The following is a 27,087-nucleotide window of genomic DNA, read 5'->3' as shown; positions in this document are numbered from 1 at the left end:
ACGATACTTAACTATTAATGTGTATATTTATTGCCGCTAAAAGTTGTTTTTGTTGTAGTGTTTATTGCAGTGATTGTAATTCAAAGAATACACCAAAAAACAAATTAGATCTTTTTTTTTAACACCCAACAATTTATTTTGCATAATGCAAAAGGTTTTACTGTTTGGTAGGCTTTAGAATATTCAATAATTAATAAATAAAAATAGTAATAGGAATTAAAAGGTAAAAATAATAATATGGGTTCATGAAGATCGTCAATATATAAATAAGTCAATAAAATAAGTAGTCATGTAAGAAAGAATGTTATAATTATCTAAACACTATTTTATTTCTTAATTATTACAACGAACAGTTAACTAAACACTATTTGATAAAGTAACGTTGTTGACTTGTCTATGCATGGGACTATGAGGTATAAAATGGGGTACTAACTAATTTGTGGTTGCAAAAAAAGTTGTCCCAAGTGTTAACTCAAGTCTTTAAGTAAGTGTTGGTAGATAGTACCACTTTCGCATCACCAACTACGTAACTTGTGGTCCATGGATGAGTACTACTCACTTCTAACAACTTGTTACTCATATTTTGTAGTGTTCCACAAGACTTTTTAGAGGACGGAAAAGACTTAACAAAATAATACTCTCTATGTCCTAATTTTCTCTAGATGTTGAGTTCATTTCGAGCTCATTAACTATTGATGCAGTGTGTGTTAGGCAAGATGATGTGAAGTTGGTCCCATTATGTGGAAAAAATTTCTGCAGAACTTCTAAGAAATTTTCAATGAGAGAAACTATTTCTTGACTAAGTCAAGTGAGGAAAACAATGAACAATAATACCGCGTTGAATTTTATTTTTATTCTTTTATTTGCTTTTTATTCAAAATTTTGTTTGATGTGTGTCTTAATTTCCTGCATAATTAGAAATTTTATGAGAAATTTCCGATTAGTTGTCTCTTGTGCTGTTTTCCAAGACATTTCACATTTAGTTAAAGAGGGAAACTCCATCTATATGATACAGTTCAAACATGAAGAGATGGAGAATAACTAAAGTAGTAGAGCGGCTGTTTTCGTAGACCACTACAGAAAAAATGTGAATTATATATTGGGATTTTTCTGGGGATTATTAATGAAAATTCATAGGAAAATATGTTTCCTACGGATTTTTCTATCAAAAAGAATTCGAAGGTAAAACCTTCGTAGGTAATTATTTCCTGTGAATTTCAAAATCCCCAAGTAATTTATTTAGGGATTTAAATATCGCAGGTAAATAACTTGCGAATTTTCTTGCAAAAAACACCAAAAACATCCCAAATTTTTTCCAATTTATTCTCAAGTAAATCCGCAGAAAGATATTCTAATAAATCTTTAAAAGTTTCTTGTAAATAATATTAACTATTATTTTCCAGTTACATCTAACACCACTCACCCCACTGCCCACCCATTTATCTTGCATACCATTTTTCATACCACTTGAACACAATTTTAATTCCCCCACCCAGAGTGCCCAGTTGAATTTGTTGGTGCCCACCCATTTATTGTTGCTCTTTGAAATTTTATTCCACTTGTGTTTAGTCGTAGCATTATAAATGCTAATCATTTCATGCCATATCAATAAGGTTAAAAAATATATCTTAAATGTTGGCTAAAGTTCATTTGATTTAACTCTTAAAAAGTGAAAATATATATTTAAAATAAGGTAAAATAACTTTAAAGGATTGCTTAAACTGAAGCAAAGCAGAAGCTTCAGTGGGAGAGCAAAGATGATGATCAAAGGAAGAACAAAAGCATCCACTTATTAACAACACAAAACAGAGAAATGAATAAAAGAAAAAGAAACTAACCATTTTTGTTTCTTTGTTTTCAGCAAATAACAGGATGTGTTCTTCTTACAAATCAATTAGCATTATCCATACATATAACTATGCTACTTTCTAAGTTGCACGTGTGTCCCACGTAAATTTTTATAGATTCATAAGAACAATCAAAATTCTAAGAAAACATGCCTGCAGAGCTGTCTTAACAAGTTTGGGGGCCTATAGCCAAATTTCACTGCGAGATTTTTTTAGTTGTCATACATAAATTGAATACCTATAACATAGTGATTAATGTAATCCTACAAGTAAAGTTTCAAGAAGGTAGGATGTACACAAAGTCATAGACCATTATAAAGTAAGAATACAAACAACAAAAAATTTCAATGAAAAATTATATAATATTAAGTTAGATTAATAAAATCTTACTCAAAACCACATAATATTAATTATGCACTATTCTCTAAAGTCACTCAACTATAAAAAAAATTTCCAGAAAGTCACTCAACTATGACTTCTTTTCTTAGAAAGTCACTCAACTTTGAATTTTAACTCAAAAGTCAATCAATTATGAGTGTTTTACTTACAAAATCACTCAACTATAAGTATTTTACTTACAAAGTCATTTGACCTATTTAATTAATTTTTTAACTTAAATTTGCTGTATAAAATTTTATTAAAAGCAATTAAAAAAATAAAAGAATATTCATTTAAATCATTTAATGAATGACCTGCTAAAAATATAACATTCAGTGAAAAATGTATTGTACATTACTAAATCATTCATTGGGACAAATAATTCCGACGTAAAAGATAATTATTTTTTAATATTAAATAACATATACCATCTCAAGAATGAGATTTAAACCACATATAGATACATATAAATCATAGATATCCCTGAAAAAGTAGAATTTCTGACCGATAGAACACAAATAGAATAATAGGGCAAAGACAACTTGTAAGCTTTTATAGAGTATTGCAATGTAAAGAATAAAAAAAGGTTTTAAGAGAAAATTATTAATGCGGAAGACGAAAGAATAATGCGGAAAATGAAAGGTAGAATCAATCTTAATAACTAAACAAATAGTGAATGGCCATGTTCTGACTTAATCATAACTTAAATGTGAAGCATTAAACTAATGTTGGAATGAGTGTAAACGGAAGAAGCTCAAAGGATAACAATTAAAGCCTCATTAAGAAATGATAAACTCTAACAGCTAACCATGTATTTGGTCTAATTAACTTTTTTATTATTTATTTAATAAAAAAAATAGTGAAGGGTAGTTTTGTAATTCAACTTTGAGGTTAGGAGCTTCCCATTTATAGTATAACTAGTCCTTAGGAACGTGCGTTGCACGTTTATCCCATATTATTAAATTATTATATAGAAAATATTGAAATTAACAATATTAACTTTATCATTTACATCATATTCATTAAATAAAATTCATAATAGTGGAATGTTTTTTTTTTTTTAATTCATAACAGTGGAATGTTGCATTTGCCATCAAGCAAGAAATGTGAAGCTAATTAAGATAATATAACATGTAATGGTATGAATATGTCGATATAACTTATCCTCAATAATCTCTCATTATGCACTTTACACATAGATCCCATATCCAATTTGAAAACATAAAAAGAAAATTTTAAGAATAAATATAAAAATCACTTACAAAGGAACCAATTTACATGAAATAAAACAAAATTTTAAATTTTTGGAACATTTCCAAACACCTTCAACAGACATGTATCCTTCATCTACATCAATTAGAATAAAAAATAAAATATAAAAATTATTAGTGTATAAAAGAGTATATATTTTTATTTCATTCTAATCCATACATAGTGATAAAATCTATTGTCTTCCAAATATTCATTCTCTATCTATCAATATTATCACATATGATGACGTCTTCGATCCAAATGCAACACTAATGCTACTATCCCTAACAGTTCTAAAAAGACAATGATATTCTTTTTCTTCTGTACCTAGAAGATCTAGTGTAAAGGAACCAAAAAAGTAATATTGGAGCAAAATGAGGTAAACAACATAATAGTTAGATATGGTCATAATTATTATCTAGAATAATTTTCTTCCAAAGATGATAGCTAGGTCAGGTCTGAAACATGAAAAATTAAGCTCTAACAAAATAAGGTGAAAAATTAAATGGAAGAAAGAAAAGCAACGACTATATATATATATTATATTATGTGAAATGACAAAGAAAGGAAGAAGAGAGTTCAATTCACTTACCCAAAGTATGTAAATCAGTGAAAGCACCGATTTGAATTCCTCCGACAATTACCTAAAAACTAAATATTAAAAGAGAATTTTCTCAAAATATGAAAATATATTAGATAATGTTAAAAACTAACTTTGTGAATAGATGGATTTCAACCTCCGTGAAAATTTTCAATATCCATTTCCATCATTGCATGCTCCGTATGAACTTTTAGAACTTATACACATTTTTCTTCTGTAAAAAGCAAAAAAATACAATGAAAGTAATAAGTAATCAACTAATGTATTTAGAGAAAAATGAAAATTTTATTTAATAATCATGCATTTTTGCAAAAATAATGACCATCGGCTGGCCACCTCTTTGCTACACAAATATTATATATAGCTCTCCAAATTTATTACCCTCGCAACTCTTCATTCTCTTTATTTTATATTATAGCTCTCAAAATTTATTACCCTTGTAACTCTTCGTTCTCTTTATATTTTATTATCATAATTATATAGCAATAAAGTGAACATTTCTCTCATAATTAATTACCTTGCAACTCTTCATTCCCCTTCTTTATTATAATTATTATAACAATAGGTGAATATTTATAAGTAGAGAGAGAATAATTAAGATTAGGAAGGAAATGAGAAGCCAACAAACGGAGAAAACAAACAAGTAGGTATATGATGATTAGCATTAGTATAATAATATAATAATATGCTATATGATTGTTATTTAATTAATTAATTTTTATTACTTTTTTAATTTAATATAGGGATATTTTCGTAATTCAACTCTTGAAGTTAAGCTCTTCCCACTTATAATAATATATGATATGATGATATGATAGAGAGAGAGGTGAACCACAATTTTTTTGTGGAAGAACCAAACATATCAAAGATGCATGGATATAATGAAATGGAAACGCGTATGAATTTGAGGGTTCAATTCAGGTGTGGTCAGTTTAAATTGGTATGAGTACCGCGTTGGAAGTGGCCCTACCAGTACCAGAAGTGATAATAAAAGTGGGAATGCTGTTACTAGAACGAATGCAAGTATTGAAAGCTGGCTGGACATCATGGGATAACTATTTCCTTTAGTAGTGAAACAATGGAAAATTGTGGTCACTGGATAAACTTTGAAAGATTGATCCAACTTTAATGTCCTTTTCTTTAGAAATTATTTTTGGGAAAAAGGACGAATTTACCCCCGAACTTTGATAAATGGTACGTCTATGCCCTCCGTTATACTTTGGGTCCATCTCAGCCCCTGCCGTCCAATTATCGGTACACACATGCCCCTCTCACTAACGGCCCCCTCATCCTGTACACGAGTTTTAATCCTAATCAACTATCCATTTGACCATTATTTTTAACCCATAAACTAACAACCCGCCCCATAAACCCATACCCACCCGATTCCCTCTAAAATATCCTAAATCAATTAACAGATCCAAATCTTCCGGGTCTCTCGTTCCTCTCACAATAGAGTTGAAAAATGAGAATTGAGTAGTACTTTTATAGTACTGGTGAGAAATCTCACGGCGGTAATGATGTTGATGCTGATGCTGTTGATGATGAGAATACTTTGATAGTACTAATGAGAATCTTTCTCAACCGAAGGAAGAAGCTGAATCAGCGTCGTGGATCCTTCCGACACCGAAAGAAGGGATTACAGCTCCGACGGAGTTGTGCCGGTGCAAAACAACAACGAAACAAGTACTCATTTACCATGTTCAGTCGTTGATGGATTCCCTACCTACGAAATCGATTTCGCTGGATCTAAACCTTACATGTACAATTTCACCTCTCAATCCATTAGCCAAAGTGTATGCATCTGTATCTTCTCTCGTCTATTTCCTTCTTCCTCTTCCTTCACGTGAATCGATCTCATTTTGCTTTTGTTTAACTAATAGGTTTCATCATCATCTCTTGACGTCGGAGTTGTACCGGACCACAGTGCAATGACGGATATATCAAACACTTTTGTGATGAACTCATCAGCCGGTGCGGATGTCAACGCTCTGCCGAATGCAATTTCCGGTTTAGACAGAGAAGCAAGGGTAATGAGGTATAGAGAGAAGAGGAAGAATAGAAAGTTCGAAAAGACGATTCGATATGCTTCTAGAGAAGCTTATGCTGAGACTCGACCCAGAATCAAATGGAGATTCGCTAAACGTACTGAAATTGAAATCGATTCACTCATCGCCGTCGATGCATCATAAGGCGTCGTTCCATCGTTTTAGTTTTTATATCTATTTATTATCCCTTAGTTTTAAAAAAAAATCGAAGAAAAAATCGAATTTTATTTTTCTTTTTTCTTCTTTATGTTGTTGTTATTAGTGAGGAGGATCGTAACTATGTGTTCATATATCTAATTTTGTTTCCCATTTTGTGTAATTCAGTAGCTGTTTTTTGTTGTAAGTTTTAGCTTCAAAACTACTAATTTAAAAAAAAGGGAAAAAGGACGAATTTACCCCCGAACTTTAATAAATGGTACGTTTATGCCCTCCGTTATACTTTACGTCCACATAAGCCCCTGCCGTCCAATTATCTATACACACATGCCCCTCTCACTAACGGACCCATTGTTTTGTACACGTGTCTTAATCCTAATCAATTACCCATTTGACCATTCTTTTAACCCATAAACCCACAACCCGCCCCATAAACCCAATAACCCACTCGATTCCCTCTAAAATATCTAAGTTAATTAAACATTCCAAAGGAAGAGTCAGTGAAGGTTGAAAATCACTCCAATGGTGGCGGGTGCCGGTGGCCTTGTCGATTTTCCATCTTTGGCCGCTGCCGCCACCACCAAAACGAAGAAGAAGAAGCCATAAACCCTATCCCTTCAAGAGTTCAGCACTTGTAGCGCTGCTAAGCAATCTCAAACTGCCGCCACTGTGGCAACCAAAGGCTTGACACCAGAGGAAGTTTTGATGCTACATTCTCTAGGGCTTCAATTCTTTTACACTTTGGAATTCCTTAATTACCCTTTCCAATTTAATATTTTCTTGGCGTTGTTCATCTTGAGCTATGTTAATTTATTTCTGTCTTCCAAACCTTCACAACTATTGATGCTTAACTAACATACACTTGATTAATTTATACATTATTAAAATGCAAGATTAAATTATTCAATTACTGATTAAAGTTGTACAGTATACCTGATTTAAAAATACAATATATAATTATGCAACTTGACTTAGGTTTATTATTTTAATTGAATCAGTACTATTCTGTTCGTACGGTTACGACAGGCAAGGGGGAAGGGGTTCGTCGGACGATTCTCGTAGGCAGGGAGGGTTCCGAAGGGATACTAATAGGGAAATGGCTCCCTCTCGTGCCGACGAGACTGATGATTGGGGGTGCAGCTAAGAAAAACATCGGCTGGTAATGGTTTTGAAAGAAGGTGGAGAGAGGTGAAAGGGGAGGTTTTTTTTCCGATTCCCAGTCTAAAGTTGATGAATCTGATAATTAGGCAGCGAATAAAGCTTTTATACCCTCTTCTGGTCGAAGATTTGATAGGAGAGGGAGTTTTGGGTCAAACGGTTAATTCCGATTCTGATCGGTGGACCAAAAGGAAGGAAGAGGAAGGTGGACGGAGATTTGTCTCCGGTGGTGGTGCATTGACAGTTTAAGAGAAAGAAGAGGTGGGTTATTAGGTTTATGGGGCGGGTTGTGGGTTTATGGGTTAAAAGAATGGTCAAACGGGTAGTTGATTAGGATTAAGACACGTGTACAAAACAATGGGTCCGTTAGTGAGAGGGGCATGTGTGTACCGATAATTGGATGGCAGGGGCTTATGGGGACGCAAAGTATAACGGAGGGCATAGACGTACAATTTATCAAAGTTCGGGGGTAAATTTGTCCTTTTTCCCTTAAAAAATAGAAATTTGTAATGGATAAATTTTGTATTAGAATTGTATTTAATTTTGTTTAACAATGCATTATAGATAGGAACGAGAGACCCGGAAGATTTGGGTCTTTTAATTGACTTAGGATATTTTAGAGGGAATCGGGTGGGTATGGGTTTATGGGGCGGGTTGTTAGTTTATGAGTTAAAAATAATGGTCAAACGGGTTGTTAATTAGGATTAAGACACGTGTATAGGATGAGGGGACCGTTAGTGAGAGGGGCATGTGTGTACCGATAATTGGACGGCAGGGGCTGAGATGGACCCAAAGTATAACGGAGGACATAGACGTACCATTTATCAAAGTTCGGGGGTAAATTCGTCCTTTTTCCCATTATTTTTTACCACCACCAATTAATTTGGCAGCATGTTTATCTTTCAAAGTTGAGTCCTTTCTTTGACTGCACTAAAAATCAAGGGAAACTATGCACAAACTTCCCACATGGTACAAACAATTGTCCAAATGATTTGCCTTTGCCCATGTAGCTAAAAATATTACTCAGCTGCCCATGCTTCTCTTTGGTGTGACATTAGCGTGGCGTCATGCTGGCATGGAAGATCACCGTCCTTCGTCTCCCATGGACAGGCAATACAATGATTCGATACTCTGTGACAACTGGTCCATACATCTACTCTTCTACCCCTTAAATACCGGGCTTTTTGTTAGCACCAAGATTCGAACTCACACAACATGCACTTAACCAATACATCACATGTTGCACTTTTACCACTTGACTAAAACATTGGGGGTTGATTCTAAAAAAAAACTACCAGTAAGACAGAAACCATACACAGATGTTAAACTAGAGGTAATGGACCAAACTGTGATCACATACGAGGTGCAAGCTGGCTGCACATGAATTTTTTTCGTCACCAAGCTTCTGATCTTTTCCGAGGGTTGGGAAGGTTATTTACATGAAACCGAGACTCTGCATTCATGTCATCTTCAGAAAATTGAAAGGTGAAGCAAGTAATGACTTTCATGTCAAGTTATATTAGCGATTAAGTTCAATATAAAGTAAGCAAACATGATCCCATTCATTACACTCTAAAGGTCCTAAAGCTGCCAACCAGCATTTCACTAAGTCCAATACCATCTTGAAACACAATAAGTCTTACATCCACAGAAAAAAAAGAGAAGGGAGACTCAAAGAGTTGTGCCTCCGGTTTGATGCAACATTGCATCAATTTCATCACCATCTTCCATCTCCAGCTGCAAAAAGGAGGAAATTTGTAAGAAAAATAAATTAATCACAATTGTCAAGGACAACAACATCAACAGATGCACAACCCTCTTTTGGTATTCTTTTCGTGTGTGTGCATTTAGAGAGAGAGAGAGAGAGAGAGAGAGAGGGACCTAATCTGGAGTCTGTTCTGCTCTAAGACGACGACCATCAAACAAGAAGGCAATTGAATTGAAATCCACAGACTGTCGGTCACAATAAGCATTCATCAATTTCTTCAGCTGAGTGCTTCTTTTGATCCTGAAGAAGACTTCATTCCCGTCCTGCAACCAGAAAACAAGTCAAATACATAGTTCTCTCATCATTTTCCTCCTTGTCATTGATACATGCGGGGAAGGCCATTTTCCAGAAAATTTTAGTGAGCAGCCCATTTTCATAATAGCAGTAAGGGATGGAAATAAAAGATAAGACGAAGAAAAAAAAAAGGTCCACTAGTAATTTTTTCATCAACTACGCATCAGAATCAACAAAATTGCATATGATATTGAGTTTTATAGGCCAGAATGAAATGTGTATAGTCAAAAGAAACATTGTATGGCCTGGCAATAGAAAGTAAAATTCAAAAAGCTCAAGAAGTAGGTAAGTCCCAGGTTATTGGCGTATCATGAAGAAAAAAAGGCCACATGTAAATCACTATTGCGAATAACAATCCCCTATCACCAAATCCACATAATCAAATGGACACACCCACTTCCAAGTTGACTTTCCAAGAACAAGAAGCAGATCACAACTTGGAAACAACCTCAACTAAGGCCAGATAATTAAAACAGGCATAACCAAAGTATACCATTGATGACTGAGAAACCAAGCCAGCAATTGTCATAATCTTTTGCAGCATTTTGTTAAGATAGACCAGAATATATTAGTTTAGCATTGATGGAAAAAAAACAGTATCTAAATCTCGAGAAAAGATAATATACCTCGATCCAACATGACAATTACAGGGGCTCTCTCTCTGATCTTAGAAAACTGTAATGAGACAATAGACTAAAATCTAATATGTACAACTAATATTTTTCTCACTGGCAACTCGTAAAGCATTAGCACAAAGTCGAACAACCTCAGTATTCCCAATTTGGGATCACTTGTTGGTATGTTTTCGTTCTATCTTCCAATCTATTTTCTGTTTCTGAGGCTCCTTCCTATTTTATTTTTTAACTTTTCTAACCATATAATAAAATTGGAACAAACTAAGTGCTAGTATTTAGTTCATTGTACATCAGCATTTACAGCTCCAACGAGCTAGACTGATTCCAATAGGTCAAGCAAAATGATATAGGAAATGAGTGGTGACAAAATTCTAATAAAGGATAACAGAAGTACCTTCAGAGACTATTATTTCCATGGGTTACAAGTAGAAAAAAACAAAATGCAGAACAATTACTAGACTAAAAACAACATAGAACAATAAGTAATCTGGGAAGAGTCAAATAAGACACATAAGGGCTATACTCACTATTTTTGAGGGCATTTCAGGCCTCCATGTCAACTGGTCGAAGAGTCATCTCTTCCCTATCAACCAAGTTGACAATCTTCTTGAGCTAGCTAAGACATTGGGTTGCCAAGTTGATGCATTACCAACAAAGTATCTGGGACTACCTTTGGGTGCCAAGAACAAAGAGCTGGAAGTGTAGAATGTGGTGTTGGAGAGATGTGAGAAGAAACTAGCCAGATGAAAAAGCCAGTATTTGTCACTAGGTGACAGGGTAACCCTCATCAAGTCAGTACTGGATGGATTGCCTACTTATATGATGAGCCTATTTCCAATTCCCAAGAACATTGAGAAGAAAATAAATAGGCTAAGGAGATCCTTTCTTTGGCAAGGCAACAAGGAAAAGAGAGGCTACAACTTGGTAAAATGGGATACTCTCACACTCAGCAGAAACCAAGGAGGCTTAGGACTTAAAAACCTAAGTCTTCAGAACAGTTGTTTGCTCCAAAAATGGCTATGGAGATTCTGTACTGAAGATAGAGCCTTATGGAGGAGATTTATAGCAGGAAAGTATGGTTTACTTAACCAATGGACAACTGAAGAGGTTATGGCCACATTTGGATGCAGTGTCTGGAAGACCATTAGAAGAATATGGCCACATTTTAGAAACAACATATGCATCAGTGTTGGGGATGGAATGAAGACACAGTTCTGGAATGAAATATGGATAGGGGAGGACAGTTTGAGAAACCTATTCCCTCACCTATATACATTGAGTCTACAAAACAATGACACTGTGGCACAAGTATGGAGTCAAAATGGCTGGAATCTGCTGTTTAGGAGAGCATTTAATAATTGGGAAATCGAGGAGGTTGCTATGTTATTAGGGGTCCTTAATAATTTCCCAGGTACTTCTGAGAGTTCTGATAAGCCAGTATGGAAGATACACAACAAAGGGGTCTATACAGTGAAATCATGCTACTGGAAGATGAACCATAATGTCTCACGAACTGAAAGATGGCCCTGGAAACTGCTTTGGAAGGTGAAATGTCCATTGAAAGTTTCATGTTTTGTTTGGCTACTAATCAAGAAGGCATGTCTCACTCATGAGGTCCTACAGAAAAGAGGCATGCAAATCTGCTCAAGGTGCTTTATGTGTGAACAGGAAGCTGAAGTGAACAACCATCTATTCATACACTGCCAAATAGCTACCAGTTTGTGGAATAGGTTTTTATGCATTTTGGGGGTTAGTTGGGTGATGCCAAAGACTCATTGGAGCTTCTGAACAGTTGGCTAGGAGTTGGAAGCAGAGGTAAAAAGGAAGAATGGTGGAAGCTCATCCCATCATGTATCTAGTGGTCCATATGGAAGGAAAGAAACACTAGGTGCTTTGAAGGACAGAAAATTACTTTGTCAGAGGATTAAAACAAACTGTATTAGTCTTCTATCAGAGTTCTTATGAAACTTGTAATCTGATAAACTGTATGGGATGGGCCCATCACACTATGGGATGTGAGTTTCCAATTCATCATTTCTTGGATGATGAATTTTTTCTATGAATACAAAGTTACCCTTTTCTCAAAAAAAAGTAATCTGGGAAGAGTCAAAGATAACCAGTTAGAAATAAAGGGGTCGTTTGGGAGGATGTATAAGAATAGCACTAAACAGGATGTATTAGTAATGTTGAGATTAGTTATTTTGAGGTTAGTTATGCTGGTATTATTTTTTATCAATTGTTTAGTTTGTTGTATTAACTGAACATGGTATATTAAAATAGGAATAGTACCGCTTATTGTTTATGTCATGGTTTACTGTGTAAGAATAGTACTAAATAGGGTGTATATATACTAATGCATACCAGACTAAAATTTACAACCAAACATCGTACTAACATTTAGTACAAAGATATTCTTATACACCCTATATAATACACCCTGCCAAACAACTCCTAAGTTTTTTCCTTCCAAATTTCTGATTTCTTTTCTATATATTCCACAAGTACCTGCTACCTTCCATCAACACAACTGCAACTCTTCCCACCCAGGCTTGGAATAGGGGAACATCCAAATTTCTAGTTTTTACACGAAAGCAAGTTAAGTTAATAATACTCAAATGAGTGTTAAAGATTTTCTTAAACAATATAGCCACGCAATTCATGGAATAAAAGTAATTAACACCTTAATGCAGTGTAAATAAGCATAATCAGCCATTCATTCAATCAATCAATCAATCAACACTACCTCCAAGGTAAAGGTAAGGTCTTCATACACTTTACCCTTCCCAGATCACACTTTGCGGGTAAAAAGAAGGATTTTTTCCCCATTTGCCAAGGAAAGAAGTAGCAAGGGAATATCGCTAACCTTAATGCAGTGTAAATAAGCATAACCAACCATTCATTCATATCAATGAATCAATCAACACTACCTCCAAAGTAAAGTAAGGTCTATGTACACTTTACCCTTCCCAAACCACATTTGGTGAGTAAAAAAGAAGAATTTTTATCAATTAGCCAAGGAAAGAAGTAGCAAAGCAATATCACTAACCTTAAAACAGTGTAAATAAGCATAATCAACCATTCATTCATTCAAATCAATCAATCAGCACTACCTCCAAGGTAAAGATAAGATCTTTTATACACTTAACCCTCCCCAGACCCTCCCTAAAGTGAGATTACACTGTTGTTATTGTTGTTAATCAACAACCCCTCAACCCAAAAGCTACTCAGCTCAATTATATGCATCTATTCCTCTCTATTTGACCCAATTTTATTCAAAATTGAAAAGATTCATATGATTATTCTTATGCTACTCTGAAAAACCTACTCCAACAATCGTTTTCTTCATCGACAAAACCCTAATTAAATTATACGGCGATAGAAGAGAACCCTAATAAGATGATAAGAAAAACCTGGCTTTTGACTTTGAGATTGATGTGCCCAGACTGATCGCCGGCGGGCTTCTTGTCTTCCTCCCCTCCTGCTACTCCCGACATTTTTCCTCTTTTTTTTTCTTCTCTCTGTTAATGGAGAAAAATGAAATTTATGTAAATTGATGGTCTGGTTCTATCTTTATATAGTAGAAAAAGTCCAATATGGTCCATCAAGTTTAAAGTTTGTCATATAATATATAGAAAGACGCTCCAATTCTGGGTGTGCATAGTGCATACGTAGATACCTCAATCTGTTATTACAGTGTCTCGTGGACACTCGATGCTGATGTGACGTATAAATTTTTGAAAGTGTCTAGATGCTCCATGGAGACCAATTGACACCAACGAGTAAAATCTCCTAGACGATCATTTTGTAAGTTGAAGTGTACGAGTTGAGGTGCCTAAATATGCACCCACAAAAGTGAAGTGTTTACTTGTAGTTGATGTCAAGTTTAAGCATCTATCGATGCGTTATATTTTAACATTTTCTTACCAAAGTTTATGGTGAGATGAATATTGAACCTCTATTTTTAGTCAAAGATCTTGATTTCGGACATCTGAGTAATTTCAAAAAAGAAAGAAAAGTAGGAAAATGGTAAATTTTGTCTATAAATTGTTGTACTTGTTTTTATTTTGGTCATTGTATATTAACCTAATGTTAATTAAATCATATCAGGGTCACTCGTCCTTTGGTTCACATACTAGTTATACAAGAGATCACTATACTTGAATACTTACTTTAGAACAATATTTTACCCTTAAATAGTTTAATTCTCACTTTGCTACAACACATTCTTATTTCAAATTGAAATGAAATCTTTAGGATAAATCAATGTGCGCAATTTAGGAGGAATCAATGAGAGGACATCAATTCAAATACAAAGTTTTCGAATTGGTAAACGATATCGAGATCAAGAGTTCTCACCATTTCGTAGATTCATGGAACCAACTCAATTCAGTGGGATCCTTCGTTCACATTTTTTACCACCAAGAATGTTTTTCTAAAGACAAAACTCGATCGAAAAAGCATGCAATTAATGTAATGAAAGGGAGGTGAATTAACACAAAATCAATTTTGTAAAACATAACAAGAAGATTTATTCATTTAACACACGTATATAAATCAAGCCCTATGTTTAGCTATGATTTTGTTTTGGTTCTGCAACCATAATTGTTGTTCTTGCATCAAATTCTGCTCATTCTTGATGCCATTAAACATCTGATCACTACTCGAAAATGTCGCGAACGGGTCGTCCATATTAGTACTCTGCATTGGCCCTGTAGTATGATTCTGAGCACTAAAAGTTGGAGTTGCTTGAAATGTAGGTGCTGATGATGTGAACATGTCAGTAGACGTTGGAAATGAAAACGAAGAATTCGTGGTCAGAGTTGGGTATGGGGCAGGTGCACCAGTAACCGGTACCATAGCCAACTCCATTGATGTGTCTTGTAAAAATGGATTGTAGTGTTGAGGTGCTGGAGTTTGATCATACAAAAAGTTGTTTGTACTAGGGGTGAAATGTGAGTTTTGGCTATTATTCGGATAAAATGGCGTTTGATTCTGATTGTACAAGTCATCCAAAGTGGCGAAACTGAAGCTGTTAACATTGTTGTTGTTCGTGGTACTAGGGACAACGGGTTGTGTTGATTGTGCTTGTGGAATGTTTTCGAATAGTACGAGTTCCCATCCATTGCTTGAAGAAACCTCTGCTTCATTTGTAGGTACATTTTCTTGTCCTTGTTCAGGGAACGCGTTGAATGATGCTGATGGTGTTATTACCCCTCTCATTTCGTTTCTTGACAAATGATCCGGTTTTGGTTGCTCAGGGAACGCGTTGAAGGATGTTGATGGGATCGCCTCAGTTAACACGAGTTCCCATCCTTTAGCTGAACTAGTAGAATCTAATGATGGATTCTGTTTCTGGTGTTGTTCAAGTTCAGCTTCTTGTTTTTTCTCGTCGTCTTCATCATATTCTTGCAAATCTGGTAAGGATACAAGATCAGCCATGGAGTTTGATACGGGCAACGAATGAGTAGACCCCGAGTCATCCTTTTCATGCAACTGCTTCTCAAATTGAATATCTGAATAGGCCTCCAAATCAATTGAAATATTAGCTGGACTCTTCCATGTTTCTGTTGCACTTATTAGATCTTCTAATGATGTGCAACGCGAATCAACACAAGTATTAGTACTCTTCTCCGAGTATGGCTCAGTCGTGCCTGTGGTCACAGAAAAGTCTGATTGACAACCATAACTATCACGTTTGCTGCTCGTGGTCCTTGAGGAACCACCACCGGTGCCTGGAAGAAGCAAATGTGGTTTGCTTTGTGTATGAGCTGGAAATGAAGATTGATCCTTGAGGAACTCTTGCAACGTTTCGATCAATTCCTCTGAGATTGTTTGCACACTTGGATATTCTGATGTCCTGCCAACGCCTATAGTTTTACAGACAGAGTAAAACGCACTGATCTCCTCGAATTGTTTAGCAGCTTTGACACAAGTTTGGAAGGCGTTTACGCATGATTGATATGGTAAATGGAAGAAGCTATCAAGAACAAGTGCAAGACCATCTGAGATATCTTTGTAAAGATCAAAACTCTCTGTTACAACAGCATACAACGCGATTTGGACAAGACGATTTGTCTTAGCTGCTCCTGTTGGTCTTGTAGCTATTGCTCTTTCAATCAATCGTTGCCAATACGATATCTTGTCAAGCAGCATTACTGGTTTCATGTCACGAACAGGTTCATCACCCCTTCTTCGACTACTACCAGTAGACCTATAAATATGGCTACTTGAATTCTCTCTTTCGCGATTATTGTATCTTCTTTGAAGCTTTCCAGTAAGGAAACAATCCAGACGTTCATCAAGATACAAAGCAAATGTACGAACAAATGCTGTGAAATCCCAAGGACTAGAATTTGAATCATCGCGAAAACTAGAAAGATTAAGAATCTTGGCTCCACGTTTCATAGCATGAAGGATCTCTCGAGGGAAGTAAGGATCACCATCTTGGAAGATTCTTAAGACAAGCATCAATGATTTGAGGGCAACGATCCAGTTCCTCGTTCTGCCTATGCGTTTGCCAATGGCACGAGCACAGGCAGCCGCGTAGGCCTTGTTTGATGAGACAAGTTTGATGACTTCTTGAACGTATCGATCATCGATAGGTACATCATCATGTGTTGTGGCTTTTAAGACAGCAACTTCAAGAGTTGAAGAAGTATTGCTTGAAACTTTTGCAAGGCTAATGCTTGTTTGATCTTTTACTGCACCAATTGCTTTCTTTAACTTGCTTGGCATTATTTACCTTCTCTTTTTTCAAAACTTCGATTCAACGTGTGGTTTTCTTGATTCAAACACCAAAATGATCACATTCGCGACTAAAAAAAAACGCGATTATGATCAACAAACAGAATAAAACACAAGATTTGGAGGCACTAGGATTGTTAACTTCTTGAAATCTTGAAAAAAATAGATTGTAAAAATGTAATATTTTTTATTTTTTTTGGATTCAAGATTGATGAGAAGTTTTTGGTTGAAGGGAGAGAGAGAGAGAAAAGTTAGTTGAAAAAATTAGTTGGAAACTTTTTTTCTTTTTTTTTTCTCTCTGAAATGATTTTGGTTATTGGAGTTCAATTTGTGTTGTGAAGAATAAGAGGGATTCCTTGTATTCCTCTCAACCTAACATTTTTTTTTTAATCTTACAATGTACAAACGTGACCTTCACTAAGGCATTTGTCACTCACATCCATACACGTGTAGAGTTAGCGGCGGATTAAGAAGGTTTGAAAAATAAAAATGAAGTGTTTTGGATTTGAATTCAGAAGTCTCAACCATTGAGTCAACGTTTAATTTTATGTTCAAAGGATTCAAAATCTATATATGTACATAAAAAAAAATTAAAAATATCTTATATATACAGTGTAATTAATTATCGAATCTATCCTAGAGTATATGAGATAATACCAAAAGGAAGGAAAGGAAAAAGAAAAAACAAGAAGAAAAAAAGGAAAAGAAATGAAAGGATATGTTGTGTTGAACGTGCTGAGCATTCATGTGAATCTTCTAATTATATGATATGAAAATTAAACTAATTTATAACCAGCTAATAATTGTAGATTATCTAATCCATGACTAATAGACTGTTGTGATGTCAAAAATATTTATTTTAAAAGGTTGTGATTTTAATTTGAATAAGCTTTTGAAAAGAAAAAAAGACAAGTGGTTTTGAGGTATGACGGAGCCATAATTATAATTAATGGTTCGATAGAATTTAATTGCTCTCACTAAGTTTTTGTGTTAGTGTTAAAAAAAATTATATATAGAATAATCTATCTAGAACTAAGCAAAAATATTGTGATTTAGAAGTTAAAAATCTAGGATCAGAAGTTGTTTTTCTTAAAAGCCGAAAGTAATTTTCCCAAGAAGCACTTTTGGGACTCTGACCAAAAACATTTTTTTGTGTTCTATAATATTAATAAAAGTGTTTTTCAAATTGATTAATCAAATACAAATTGCTATTCTTCAAAAATACTTTTGAAACTAACATATTAAGTAATTAGTATTATCTTATGATAATCTTTTATACTAAAATGCTTAGTATATTTACACCTCATAACATACTATAAATACCTAAACCATGCAAAATCTGCAACACATGAAAGTGTACAAGTTAATGGATAAAGTACTAGGAAGGATATTAAATGAGCCACTACATAATTGTTTAGATATAAATATTCTTCAAATACATTTGTTTGCAATGCCAATTTTTTTTTAATGAAAATCAAATAAATTATTCTTGAAGAGGAATATCATGTGTGGTTCAGACACCAATTCTTGTAGTATCACTTTTTTTTTTTTAATTTCTCACCTGATGTCAGGAACCTAAAGGAATCGATCCTTGTCAATTGTCATGATGATGAGGACTCCCTTTTCGCTGTCAAAAAAGTATTTATTCTTGATTTATCATCCAGTTGATGATGATTTATTTTGGATTAGTTTTTGGGTTCTAATTAATCAGGATGTGTACTTCATTAGGCCCATTAAAGGAACACTTGTTTTATTCCCACCGTTCAAATTCGAAATTTCTGATTAAGAATCAGAAAAAGAATCTTATTCATTCCACCACAATCCGCGGCAGTGGTAGTACCACTTGGTTGTTTCATTAGTGTTGAAACTTGAGAAGTTCTTTTGATCTTTTGTGGATGAATGGCATGTGTGTGGTTCTCCTAACTTGTGCTTTTTCTTGTTGATATTCATCCTATGCATACTCCACACTGAATGGTAGAATTTTCCTTTGAGAAAATATGGGTCCTCAATAAAGCAACTACTTTCTTATAGTTGCCTACTATGTGATTATAAACATAGATGCCATTATACCATATTCTTTTTAGCAACATGGAGAAAAAAAATCCAAACTTTTGAAGAAGAAGAAGGTATATATGGTACAGGTCAATCTGAACTCAATAATTTTTAGTTCATATCCTAATTTCTACATGTGTGTTAAATTTTACTAAAAAAGTCCAAATCAAAAAGATAAATTTATAAAGTTTAAATCTTGATTATGCCTTAGCTTCCTTTTTTTTAATCATGGTGTCCGAGTCAAGCTTACGTGTACCTCAATTAGTCATGCATGTATCTCTATGAACATAATGCCCTTCTATCTATTGTAGATCTTCACGGAACCTTAGAGTGTCACAACATTAGCTTCTTTTTATCGTGCGGGGCCTTTGAGTCACCTTGCGTGCATCTTGATTAATTCTATGAGATACTACTACTTACCACCAACACAAGTTCTGGATAACTCTATACATCAAGATATATATAGATGAGAAGATACCCCACCAAGTGTTTGCTTTCACTAGGATTTGAACCTAAAATCTCATGATTCTCGACCCACTTAACCGAGCACAGAATATTGCATTTACGACTTGAGATTAACCTTTATCAGTGGAAAAAAGGAATAGAGACGGATTTCTAAGGAGTATTCAAGAAAAAACGTTTGATTAATTGTACGAGATACTACTACTTACCACCAACACAAGTTCTAGATAACCTTGCATCTTGATTAATTCTACGAGATACTACTACTTACCACCAACACAAGTTCCGCATAACTCTATACATCAAGATATATATAGATGAGAAGATACCCCACCAAGTGTTTGCTTTCACTAGGATTTGAACCTAAAATCTCATGATTCTCGACCCACTTAACCGAGCACAGAATATTGCATTTACGACTTGAGATTAACCTTTATCAGTGGAAAAAAGGAATAGAGACGGATTTCTAAGGAGTATTCAAGAAAAAACGGATTCAATCGGACGGCAGACCCTTACGTGGTCCATGGAAATCAAAAAGTCTGCTTCCATAAATTAAATCAACATCAATCTGTTAATACTTAATATCATATCTTCATTCTCTTCCTCTTACAATTGAAGAGGAAAAGTTGGGAGCCAAAGTCCATTAATGTAAACTTAGCCTGGGATTCAAATAAATAAAGTTTGGTTTTTGGAATGCCACCATCAATGGTCATTAGCATTCACAATGTTAACTATAGTTGAACACAAACTTAATCAAGGCAACTACTTAACTCGGATATAAACGAAAACCATTTCTTGTCAAAAACTCTCACCCACATTTCCCATAATATAACAGTCAGTTGCTACAGAAGATCTAGTTTGTAAGAGATCAAGTGAAAACAGTCTTTAGTATTGCATATATATTAGGCAATAATTACTTGGATTTCCTGAACAACGAATCCATTTTGATGGCACCGTAAGATCTGAGCATGTCAAACTCTACAACTAGTGACTTTATAAGCATTTTCACACACTTCACATCCAACCTTCTGAAAAATGTGGTAGATTGGCATCAGCGACTGGCATAACCTTCTTAAATACTTGTTGAAGTTGAGGATTTTTCACAAGGCTAAAGGTGTCATAGTATCATGAACCGTCCATGGCAATGTCGCTACCATTTGGATTTTGATTAGCATTCAAAGGGCTTTCTGAGGCGGTATGTTGATTATTAGCAGCTCCAAAAGTGAATCCCTGTGGAGGAACTTCAAACGCAGGAGGGGAGAAAAGTGAAGGAGCACTAGAATTGTTGAAGGCTGGAACAGGAATCTGATCACTGCCCTTTGGGAAGCCAAAGTTGAAGGATGCCACAGGAGAAGAGAAGGCTGGCATGATGGGGCTGGGCTGGTTCTGAAGTGACACAAAGATCTTCTGCTCGTACTCCTGTAGCTGCTGGTAGACCTCTGCAAATATAAACAAAAAGAAGTTTCATACAGACGCAAAGCTACGAGTAAACTTTTTTATTAAAATCAGTTTCAAAGAGCAGTCACAACCCAAGTGAAGAGGGACAAGCTGTGTGACTCAATGTTAGCAGAGTTCTGGTAATCAAAATAACTAAAAATCTAGCTGAAATTAAAGGAAAAAAGGAAGATTGAAACATTTATTACAAAGTGACTAATATGCCAAACTTGCAACTCACTCGCACAAAAATTAACGGGTTCTGAGCTTTTAAATCTAGAAGTCACTATGCTTGTACTCAGAATGAGTGATCTCTATTAGCTTGGTCACAGTTTATTCCGCCAATGATGCAGCAATGTTGTGCAGTTTTTTTCCATCCCTATTTTTTTAAATGATAGTGGATCACTTTAAGGTAATAAGATGATACTTCACACTAAGCCAATCAACGATAGATCTATCATACACATACCAGACCTCTTCAACTATACACATACCAGGGTTGGTCATCTCAAATATTTGCATTTCTCTGAAATGTAGAATTACAAGCTTAATATTATAGCTTTTCAACTGAAAAAAGTAGGAGAAGAAATCCTTGTAAAGATAGCAGTGTGACCTTGAGTTAGGTCAACAGAAGGTCTTCGCTCTTTCGCCCACTGAAGGCTCTGTGCAAGGTTCCACCCTTTACTTTTCATCAAATAAGCAATTACAATTGCTGCCGACCTATCAAAAAAGCATGTCTATGAGATCTACATATAAAAACCTTAAGTAGACCAAATGGTGGTTTCTGCAAGTACAATCAGTTGAAAGGCAGTCCAGAAAATATCGTGTAGTAGCACTAAATGTGCCAAGTTCCTGAAAGGAAGCTGGAGAAAAGAACACAAGTTTCACATTTACACCTTAGTTGGGGAAAACTGCTTGCGGAAGAACAAAGAGAATAGAGGAGAGCAGGATAAAGCACAAACACGAAAGAAAGAATAGTTAGGGGAAACTGTAAAAAGGTGTAGGTGCAAAATTGATAATCAACTCCTACCTGTTTTTACCTAACATGCAGTGCACAAGAACACGAGCCCTATCCTTTTCACATTGTTCTGCACAAAATAAATATTCTAAGATTAGCCAGCATAATGCCTCCCACAAAACATGAGAAATCACTGAGAACAAGCTTGAGTTAGCATGATTTTCAACTGTAGCAATCAATGTCGATGCCCGATGGTATCTAGTAATGACTTTCCTTCGCAACAGCTAGACATGTAAACGGAGTGTTGAGTTGAAAGATATGAAATGCATATATCAATACATGTATAAAGTAAAACTTTACTATAATGTTCTTTTTTTTAAATAAAATAAAAAGATTGTCTTTCCAGGTGAACCTGTGGGAAACAAATTTGTAACAATCAACTACTAGATGGCTCAACATTCAACTAAAGAAAGCTACCATTGAATCTCCAAACAAAGGATGACAAGAGTCCAGGTAGTTAACGACACCTAGTATACATGTTTAACTCGCTACAGTATTTGTGATAATGTTGTGCAGCAATCTAATCTAAAAGCTTAAGTTCTTAGAGAGCACACTTTTAATTACTTAATTAAGTTTTCAACACGTCTTCTTATGTGCGGGCTTAATTCTTTTTCATGGGACAAACACTTAGAAATTCCGTTTTTATAAATGGGTGATGGTGAGACTCAAACTCAGTACCTTTGCCTGCTTTGATACCACGTTTAAGTTGTGTGACCATCTCATGTAAAAGCCTAAGCTGCTAGAGAGAAAACACTTTTAATTACTCAATAATATCTTCAACAATTTGAACATTCAGAGGCAGATGGAAGGTGAACGAAAGAGGCAAAGCAGTGGATGAAACATAAAAATGACCACCACTTGTTTGGTGTTGAGGCATAGTTGTTCTATAGATTATTAGTTTATTCACATAATTCAATCTTCATTCTAAATTTTTCAATCAACTAGGTACCTTTTAAGCATTGTAGCAGCAAATAGTTGACCATACTAAAGGCAGAGAGAAAGGTTCCATGGATCTCCTAATCAAGCTTAGAGGTATTAGGTAAAACAAAGTAAAGAGAATGTAACTCACCTAAAAATTGGATAGCATCATCAAAAGCCAAATTTTGCTCATCTTGAAGGCAGTGATAAGTAAAGGAATTTTTATAAAGATTCTGACAAGCAGGTACTGTCTGCACATAGAAAAAAAAAACAAAAGTGAATACCCAGTATCAACAATCAAGAACATGGGTCACAAAGAACACCTGGAAGTGTCATTCAATAATTTCTGAAGTACCAGAAAGAAAAATAAAAACCATCCAACATGATGCAACAGAAAAATATGGCGTGTCCACTATGGTTATATGGAGCCAAAAGTACATATATGTAGATTGTTTATCCAAGTTCATATGAAGGAGGCAAAATACCATACAAATGGATATAGAAAGAAAAGAAATGAATGTTGTTACTGAGACCACTCTCACTTATCTTTCAAAAAACTTAAATGATCTTATTGCATAGCTCTATCCCTCTACCGTGTTACTTCTTCTTGTGGTACTAATTACTATTCTTTGTTCCTTCCATCTTATACAGTATCATTTATCTAAAAGAATTTTTTTGACAAGGTAAAGATTATATCAATTTATACGGGCAAAGCCCTCACTATACATGCTTTACACAAAAGTAGAGACTAGAGTATCATATAGCTAAATATTTGAAACCCATCCCCTAATCACTCGGGTTTATCCTGAAGAATGACAAGAATTTGGCAGCAGAAAGCCCATTTCAGGTCATTTACTATCGACATTCTACATAATTGTCTTTCCTACCATTTCATCCATTTTGAAGAGCCAAACCATGTTTCCAACTAAACAAACTTTAAGACCAGCTACAAGTGAACATTAGAATACCAAGAGAAGAACTGGATTTCAGTTTGTTCTAGATCGTAAATATCTTCTTATAATTATACATCTTTCAGTTACATCTAAGGATATAATCTTAGAGAACAATGTATTGCATTGTATAGCTAATGGATCATAGTTCAGATCAGTTGAGAATATAAACAATCCTGATTAGGTCCTACTTGTTATAGGATACAATTAGTCCACTGCTAAGTTTCCCCTAAAGATTTGAGAACTTTGTACCCAGGGTGTGAACAGGGTTTGGATTCAGCAGAGGGAAAAAGCTAATCGATTCCTTCGTATATGCTAAGCCTTAGTGGGGTATAATTACCTGGTATTTTGACTGGTGGGAGAATGCAGATACTTGGTTGAATAATCAAGGTCCGCACAAGTTGACCCGGAACCCCCATCATATGTAAAAAAAAGATGGAACTACAAATGTCACCATCTCCTTTATTAACTTGTAATGCTTGATAGATAATCAACATCCCCAATCAATAATGACAAGGGAGAGACTGCCTAGTGATAAGGGCCCTCCAACCACGATGCTGGGGTTTGAGTCACCAAGAAAAAAAAGTGGAGAAAAGCCATTGTTGGGTTCCTAGGTATGGAAATTGGTGTTGGGATTATCATTTCAAATAAATAGGGGAAATACATGAAGTTGAATTCCAAATACCAATCACTTGACCAAGATATCAAATTTGATGTAGCCATAAGCTGGTTGATTCCTTTATCTCTTGTTTTTCTTTTTCTGGATAAGTATCATACGTTGCTTCCATGTCACTCTCACATTTCCATCCTTCCTTTTCTGGCTAAGAGTAAAATATTATATGCTTCTTTTTTTTAAAAAGTGAAAAACAATATAAGACTGCAAGGAGAAATATCCGTCTTTCCTTTCCTAGAGAAAAGGCTCGTATTCAAAATGTATCTATGCTCAGCTAAACAGATAAATGCTTGGTTATTTTCTGCAATTTTAGCATTTTCTTTAATAGGTAACTGTGCCTGATAACTGAATGAAGTAGATAGGAACAAATTTTACTGACACTAAAAATTAGTTCGTACTTCATTTAAGATGAGGGTACATTTGCATTGATGTTACCCTTTGGGTGCGCACAAGGTAAAATCCCTTTGGTATGCAATAGCTCGCAAACCACACAGAAGGGGTAACCTGCACTAGGCAAACCCGGTGCGATGAGCTCGACCAAGAAGGAAAACCCCTTGTTTCTACTGGCAAGGGGTTTCGAACTTGAGACCTCCAACATGGAAGTCCCAAGCCCAAACCACTAGGTCATCCCAAAGGGTTGAAATTGACTTCTATAGGTTGATAGATACTGGTAGAAGTAATAATTGTGGATTTTGGAGGGGTAACCAATAAGTATTACTCGATGGATATAGATAGAAACTTTGAACCACATGTTAATCGATTTAGGTTATCTGTACCTTTCATTTCATTAGTTATGGACCAAAAGGGGAATCTTAGTGTCTCGGTTGGTTGCTACCTAAACTTTCACCTTATTGGTGAGGTTCAATTCCCCACCTTGTAATCCCCTTCCCCATTTCTCCTTCCCTTACCCCCAATTTTTAAGAAAAAAAAAAGTTTTGGACCAAAAAATCTTACTTTAACATGCCACAAAGCAGACCTAAATCTTTGTGACAAGAGGGAGTTGCTCAAATTGTAAGCACTCCTCACTTTCAACTTTAAAGTTGTGAGTTCGAGTTACCAAAGGAGCAAAGGTGGAAAAAAACTCTTGTCAAGTTATATGTGTACTTAAAAGATCATTTGATTTAACTTTTAAGAATAAATAATTTGTCTAAAAGCTCCCTTTTTTTAGAATCCACAACCCATAAACTCAAAACCCTAGCCCCATTTCCCCTCAAACCACAAATTACTTGGGATTTTTTATATGAACCTTCTTCATTCATTCAGCTCTATATTAGTTCCATTTCACTCCAAAAGCAACTCAAACAATTCCATGTCAAATCAAAATAGGTCAAACAAATGGAAAACGGAGAGAGTAATAGCAAACATATAAAATTAAGGGGAAAAGGTTACAAACATTGAGAATCCGAGAAATTCCAACGGTTTTGAGAAGCTCAGCACGAGAAGCATTATCATAACTCCCTAGAAAAAGAAACTCCGGCAAGATCTCAGAAGGAAACGCACTGACATGAATTGAAGAACCCTTTTCAGATACATCAGGCATTCGATGTCCACAGATCCCACAAACTTCACCTTCTTCGTATTTGTGATAATGCCCACAAACACCACATGGGTTTTCCCTCTCCCTCTTCCTCATAATTTGATCAAATCACAGAATTAACAACTACCCAGATGAGTAAAATTCAAGATTTAAAGTGGGTTTTCTGGATTTTGTCCAGTGTGTTTGTGAGTGAAGCATCGCAATAGGAAAATTATTAGGCTAAATTTGGGGGTGAAATTGATTGCTATAGGTTGATATTTATAGATACCGGTAGAAGTAATAATTGTGGATCTTTGAAAGGGGTACCCAATAGATATTACTCCCTCCGTCCACAATTATTTGGCAGATATACTAAAAATAGATGTCCAAGATTAATTGTCAATTTAAACAATCAAGAAACAATTAATCATCTTTTTCCAATTCTGCCCTTAATGATAGTGTAGTTCAATTGAAAAGTTATGTAGACTTTTGGTATTCTTGATATAATAGGGTTATATTAGTCAAATTACACCTTCTATTAAATTTTCCTTGAGGGGTGTGCATGACCTTAGCCTGACAAACAATTGTGGATGGAGGGAGTACTATTACTAAGATACAAACCCGTATAATATTTAAACGTGTTCTTTAATTTGATTTAAGATAATATTTATGCTTTTCAATTTTTAATGAATATAAGCATATACATTTTCGGTGAACATGTTTTTAAAATTCATCTCACCAGCCATAACCATCTCACGATTTTTGTCCTAAAATTCAAAAATGCTAGTGTAACTTGATTTGTAAATTAGCAATCATGAAACAATTAATCGTTTGCTAGTGTTATCAAGCAACTTATTAGGTGGAAAATTAGCTTATTTAGTTGATGACTATCTGATTTTTTACTTTGTTAATGCTCGTGCTTGATTTTTCGGCCTCGTAATCTGGCCCTTCATTTCTCGTTCTCCTACACCTTAATGCAATAATTATTTTTTAAACATAACTTATCAAGTTGCTTGTGAAAGAAACTTTTTTACTCCAAAAGGTAGATTTATACTTTTTTTATTAAAATAATAAAAAATTAAAACATAAATAAACACATAAAAAAATCAAGTACTTGTCCATAAATATTTTTGAAGTGTTCGAGCAACATAACTTACAATTCACGCTCCATCACAATCTTTGGT

At 34.9% G+C, this 27,087-nt stretch overlaps 2 protein-coding genes, 1 long non-coding RNA gene and 3 pseudogenes across 4 annotated transcripts; 2 read left to right on the top strand and 4 right to left on the bottom strand.

Annotated features, from left to right (window-relative positions):
- Positions 1-3,365: 3,365 nt before the first annotated feature.
- LOC107061459 (uncharacterized) lies at positions 3,366-4,693 on the bottom strand. Of its 2 annotated transcripts, XR_001473986.1 has the most exons (4): positions 4,595-4,693; positions 4,191-4,291; positions 4,069-4,120; positions 3,366-3,572 (listed from the first exon to the last, which is right to left on the bottom strand). It is a non-coding gene; the product is annotated as an uncharacterized lncRNA (long non-coding RNA). The 2 variants fall into 2 exon arrangements; XR_001473985.1 differs by lacking the exon at positions 4,595-4,693 and having other exon boundaries at positions 4,191-4,454.
- A 252-nt stretch (positions 4,694-4,945) lies between these two features.
- LOC102589900 (zinc finger protein CONSTANS-LIKE 5-like) lies at positions 4,946-6,290 on the top strand (annotated as a pseudogene).
- Positions 6,291-6,803: 513 nt separating this feature from the next.
- On the top strand, positions 6,804-7,594 carry LOC102589562 (eukaryotic translation initiation factor 4B3-like; annotated as a pseudogene).
- A 1,331-nt stretch (positions 7,595-8,925) lies between these two features.
- Positions 8,926-13,683, bottom strand: LOC102581766 (small ubiquitin-related modifier 1-like; annotated as a pseudogene).
- A 919-nt stretch (positions 13,684-14,602) lies between these two features.
- On the bottom strand, positions 14,603-17,013 carry LOC102589236 (clathrin coat assembly protein AP180-like). The gene has a single exon (XM_006351981.2). It carries the CDS (start codon positions 16,869-16,871, stop codon positions 14,691-14,693), a length of 2,181 nt encoding a protein of 726 aa, XP_006352043.1. The 5' UTR covers positions 16,872-17,013; the 3' UTR covers positions 14,603-14,690.
- A 3,135-nt stretch (positions 17,014-20,148) lies between these two features.
- LOC102582090 (protein-tyrosine-phosphatase IBR5-like) lies at positions 20,149-26,187 on the bottom strand. Its single transcript, XM_006351962.2, has 5 exons — positions 25,781-26,187; positions 22,916-23,015; positions 21,859-21,916; positions 21,442-21,548; positions 20,149-20,833 (listed from the first exon to the last, which is right to left on the bottom strand). The coding sequence occupies exons 1-5, from the start codon at positions 26,018-26,020 to the stop codon at positions 20,520-20,522; spliced, it is 819 nt and encodes a 272-aa protein (XP_006352024.1). The 5' UTR covers positions 26,021-26,187; the 3' UTR covers positions 20,149-20,519.
- Positions 26,188-27,087: the final 900 nt, after the last annotated feature.

This window comes from Solanum tuberosum, unplaced genomic scaffold (genome assembly GCF_000226075.1).
Source record: "Solanum tuberosum cultivar DM 1-3 516 R44 unplaced genomic scaffold, SolTub_3.0 scf00140, whole genome shotgun sequence".
Lineage (NCBI taxonomy): Eukaryota > Viridiplantae > Streptophyta > Magnoliopsida > Solanales > Solanaceae > Solanum > Solanum tuberosum.
The sequence above is the reverse complement of the archived record's forward strand: the minus strand, read 5'-3'. Positions and strand labels throughout refer to the sequence as shown.